This window comes from Myotis davidii, unplaced genomic scaffold (genome assembly GCF_000327345.1).
Source record: "Myotis davidii unplaced genomic scaffold, ASM32734v1 scaffold173, whole genome shotgun sequence".
In the NCBI taxonomy this organism is placed as follows: Eukaryota; Metazoa; Chordata; class Mammalia; order Chiroptera; family Vespertilionidae; genus Myotis; species Myotis davidii.
The window spans coordinates 948346-953392 of NW_006286303.1; the positions used below are offsets into that span (position 1 = coordinate 948346).

Here is a 5047-nt window from a genome sequence, read left to right on the forward strand (position 1 = left end):
ATATTTCAGCATATGTTTTCACAGTAAATAGATTTTTTCTATATATTTAAAACATTTAACCCAACCTTTTAGTTTATTTATTTGGAAAATAATTTATCATGTTTGTTTTTTCCTACTTAGGACTTAATAAGAGAGCGCTCCATGTGATGTAAGTGTTATTATTTCCATTTCAGAGATGTCAATACTGAGGCCAGAGAGGTTAATTATTTTGCCCCAAATTTCACAGGTGGCAGGTAGGCAAAGCAGAGTCCGGTTTCACACCAGTTCTGTCTGATTCCAAGCCTCCCAAGCTTCATTGCAGCATGCCCTGCTACTTTCCATTTAATTATGGTTAATGTTTTATATGCCATTTCAAATCCGTCAGAATTTCTTTGATTCATTTGTACTCTCATTATTGCATAAATGACTTACCCTTCTGAGTGTCCACACATAATAGAACTCCTACCTCCTTCATAAGATGCTGCTTTTAACTGCCAGGGGAAATGATGTTCTAAACTGGGATAAGCTAATTTCAAGGATAAATAACCATGCAAACCCTAAGGTGGGAAGGTACTAAGATGCCAAGAAATCCGCAATGTAAATCCTAGCAAAGTACAGAGAGGGCGATTGAACACATATCTGCTTTTTTACATCAACCAGGTCATGTATCAAAATAACAGCCAATCACACTCATCTGGTTGCAAGACCCCTACAAGTGACAGACTCCGATCAGATAAACAGACAATTTAACTTATTTAAACATATCTTCTTTAAATTTTGAAAATTACATGATAGGATTTGGCTAGTCCAGATGTGCAATTCTTAAAAATTTAGAACTGCTGGATTGTAGGACATAAAAGGAAATCACAAGTATGCATCTCTCTACTCCCTGGAGGTGACTAGCATTTCAATGTCTGGAGTTACTTGCCTCAACAATTGTGACCTGACCTGTTTGATTCACATCAATGGAAATTTTCTGAGTAAAGCGTGGTCAAAGATTTAGGACTGTCAAGCATCGCATTGATTTTTGCCTTAAATTACTGTTCTGTCTAAATGTATTTGAAATGGTCATAAAGAGATGTTGATGTTACATTTGGGGAAAGTGCTTTCAAATTGATGGATGTGATGTAGACCAGAGTTATGAAAAGTTAGTGAACTAATATGATTTATAATCTTAACTTTTCTCTGAAATATCACAATATTGTCTTCTTTTCCTCGTATCTGAGAGGACCTTGTTTTTCCTTGTATCTTACACGACAGAATCGTTGCATTTTACTAAAGACAGGCATCACCTACTTCATTTGGTCATTTTCCAGATGAGGAAATTGAACCTTAAAGGGGTTGCCTTCACACATGTTAATAATGCCAACTCCTTGACCTTCCAAATCCTACTTAAAAGATTCATAGCATTTATGAAAAAAGGCAGCAGGTGACCCCAGCCCATAGTGTCTTTCTCAGAATTCAAGGATGCTGGGAGGGGGTGAAAATCACATCCATATCCAAAAATTTAATGTTAGGAGATTTTTTTTCTCTTAGATAGAAGAAGTTCATTTAATTATATAGTTGGAAAGAGGCATTAAGATATGTTTGATAACCGAAGGACTTGTATGCATGCATATAAGCATAACCAATGGACACAAGACACTGGGGGGTAGGGGAGGCCAGGGGATTGTCAAGGGCGGGGAAAAAAGGAGACATATGTAATACTCTTTGTAATACTTTAAGCAATAAAACAATTAAAAACAACAACAACAACAAAAAGATATGTTTGAGAAAGTAGGTATATACATTATTGCAATTATTTTTTAAAGTTTTTCTTTAAAAATACTGTATACCAATGTTACCTGATGGGTAATTAGCTTTACAAAGTAGGGTCTCAATAGGTATAAAATTATTAAATGTTAATGTTGGAACAAGCATATTCTCTAACATATTAAGTCCAAATAATTTGCCATTTGATAGTTAGGATACAATACAGTTTCTAAAATTGTACCATTTGACTTCTTTCTGTACTTTGAATTCTTTCCCTGGGCCTGTTAAGCTTTTTACCTTGCTATAATGAAAAATCCCCACATTTTGTACTTGTATATAGCAAAATATGCTAGGTAAAGTGTTAGATGTATATACATATCACACTTTTTATTATTGAGTGAATATTATACTTACTAGGATTAATAGAATTTTAAAGAATTCTTAACACTTTAAAAAGGATGTTTTACTTCCCTTAGAGTACTCTCTCTTGATACCATTAGAAAGTTCTTCTAAGCCAATTACCTGGAAGGGAATGATAACAAGTTGTTTTCTGAAAATGCTGAGGTGTGTGCCTTATGAAGGGAAGTTCACTGTTAACACTTAGAGTTTCTAAGCTCTTTCCTCCTAAGCCCTTGGAAGGTATTAAGAGGCATGGATTGGGAAACAGGAATGTGTGCCTTACATGCAATAATGGCACACGTATTTCTGTCTAAATTCAGCACAGAAATTACTGGCTAGGCAAATCATACTTACGTGCCAAGGCCTATTTCTACCTTCGGACAATTTTCATGAATTTTAAAACCACGGGGATATATTTTAGTTAAATAGTTTAGAGGAGCTAAAAGGTCCATCTTCATGAGCTAATTTCTACCATTAAAGTATTATTTCTGTGAGCATACTTCTGTGAGCATACTTTAATAGAGAATTAGAGATAATTCTCTATTAAAAACAAGCCCTCAGGAGAAAACCCAAGATCTTTTTTTTTCTTTCCTAGCATGCAAAGAGAGAGCCCTAGTTGTCCAGACTCGATGGAAATGGAGTTGTATAACACAATTCTCTAACATATTTGAAATATACAGAGAGCTCTCCTTTGCATTTTTAAAAATGAGCTCGTCCACACTAAAACTGCATGCCGTGCAAGTGAATTACATAAAAGATTGGAAACAAAATAATAAAATCAGGAAAAATACAAACCCACTTTCATTTCTGAACAATTGGCCAACATATTCTTAACACAGTATTCTTTTCTATCTTCCATTTTAGCACTTACAAAATTCTGTAGAACCCAAATTTTTAAACTGAGCATAGTTAAGTTCTATCACAAAAAGATGCACGTGCTGTTATTCTAGAGGAAAATAAATACAAAATATGTTCCCCGATCACCCAAGCATCTTGGGGTTAGTTACGTCTAAAAATGATAACAGAAAGAACATTTTACCTGACACACAGAGGTAGTACCTGTCCTGGACCGAGAGCTCTATTTGGATAAACTCGTACAGATTCTGCGAGAGTGGCTTAAACAGTTTCTTCTCCAAGTCCTCCTTTACCAATGATGACATTTCCTCCAGTTCCACTTGGCCTGATATCTTGGCTCAAACTCACCCCTTCTCTCCTTTTGCTGCTTAGATTCCTGGTTTTGGCTTGCAGCAGCTCCTCAGTGAGCCCTGCCCACCTCCCAGCTCTCACTCTCTTCACATCTCCTTCCCAGGCAGACCCAGGCTCCCAGAGCACTCAGCGCGGTCAGACCCCTCGCTGCGCTGCGGTATCTGCTCAGTGGCAGCAGCAGCAGCAGCAGCAACACGAGCAGCAGGTGCCAAAATACAGCAGCAGCACTGGCCCCACCGTCGCTCCTCAGCATCCAGGCTCAAGCAGGCTGCTCTCTGGAGCTCTCCTGTGGTTTGCTGATGGGGAACACATTTATGAGCCGCAGCAGAGAGACTTGTGGAGTCCCTGGTTATCCTTGTGTAGCAGCCTTTGCCCCTTTCCCATGACTTTCCAGAGGAGGCCCACTACCTCAGCTTGATTCTATTATATAAATCAGCTGTCTGGCTCTATTGATTGGGATCATCTTCCTTTAAGAACTTGGTTATCATCGGCAAGAGGAAGAGCGCCCGTGCTTGCTCCTGACACTTCCAACAAGTCTCTCTCCCTCCTTTCTTTCCCCTCCTGCAATTCATTTAGACCTTCGCATTTTTGTTTTGAGGGAGTTAGCACCAATTCCTCAGTTCAAATGATTTTTGAAACGGGCTCACTTTAATGTTGTTTATTTCACTACTCACACAGAAAAATTTATTAGGTACTTACTGGGGAAAAGCATTATATTTGCTTCTTGGGAGTGTGGTTTCCTCTCCTTAAGGAGAGCTTATAATCCAATAGAGAGGAGTACACAATTATCAGAAATGCTTAAAAGTGATAAATGGCACAAAAGAGAAGAGAACATAGAAAAGATGTTTGTACCTGGAAAGTTCTCTGGGAGAAGAGCTGGAGCTTGAAGAATGCAAGGAAGTATGGAGGTGGGGGCACGGGCATATTCTGTGGAAGGAACATTGGGAGCTAAAGCCCGGCACCAGCACAGCACAGGGAGTGTTTGGGAGGACGGGAAATAGCCCAGTTTTCCTAAACTGTAGCCTGTGTGAAGGCAGATAAGGCCGGAAAGATGAGTTGGGGCAAAATTGTGAGGGGCGTGGAATGCCAGATTAATCCTTTGGACTTTGTTCTGTAGACGTAGAGAGCCAGTGATGATTTGGGGGGCATTCATTTATTCAACAAATACTTTTCAAGGGTTGACTCTAGGAACTGGGAATAGGGGAAAAAAAATAGAACAATTAGTTGCTCTTGTGGTGCTTAGCGAGGTGGAAGGAAGGTAAAGAAATAAATAAGGCACTAGTCCACTCAAGGTGCACTCAGTTGCCGATAACAGAATACATGACATAAAGTTGTGAATAGGAAAGACTTTAAACAATCTTGTCCTAATAAGAGGTCTGCAAGAAGGTGGCCCAGGGTTAGCTCAGAAATGGGGGTCTCAAGTGCTTTCCATTCTTCTGAGCCCCCATTCGCAGATGTTGGCTTTCTGTCCTCAGACGGCTGCTGTTCAGCTCCAAGGCCTGGAAGAAGCGGCTGGGGGTGAGGAGTGGCTCTACTTGATTTCTCTTTTTGCCAGAAGCAAAATGTTTCCCAGAAACCAGGCAGCAGATGGGAAGATGCTGTTACATCTCGGTGTCTGTAACCTGGTCACGTGCCCGTGCCCAGAAGAACAAGTATTTGTCAATTCTGACTCCTATCATGGGAAGGGGATTTTCTAACTCGGAAAGAAGGG

General features: G+C 39.5%; 1 protein-coding gene across 1 annotated transcript in view; it reads right to left on the minus strand.

Annotated features, from left to right (window-relative positions):
• Positions 1–3522, minus strand: part of LOC102770930 (exocyst complex component 1) — a 15934-nt gene extending 12412 nt beyond the window's left edge. The window contains exon 1 of the mRNA XM_006757837.2: positions 3170–3522. Coding sequence (XP_006757900.1) covers positions 3170–3290 — 121 coding nt within the window. The 5' untranslated portion in view covers positions 3291–3522. The remainder of the gene's footprint in view (positions 1–3169) is intronic.
• Positions 3523–5047: the final 1525 nt, after the last annotated feature.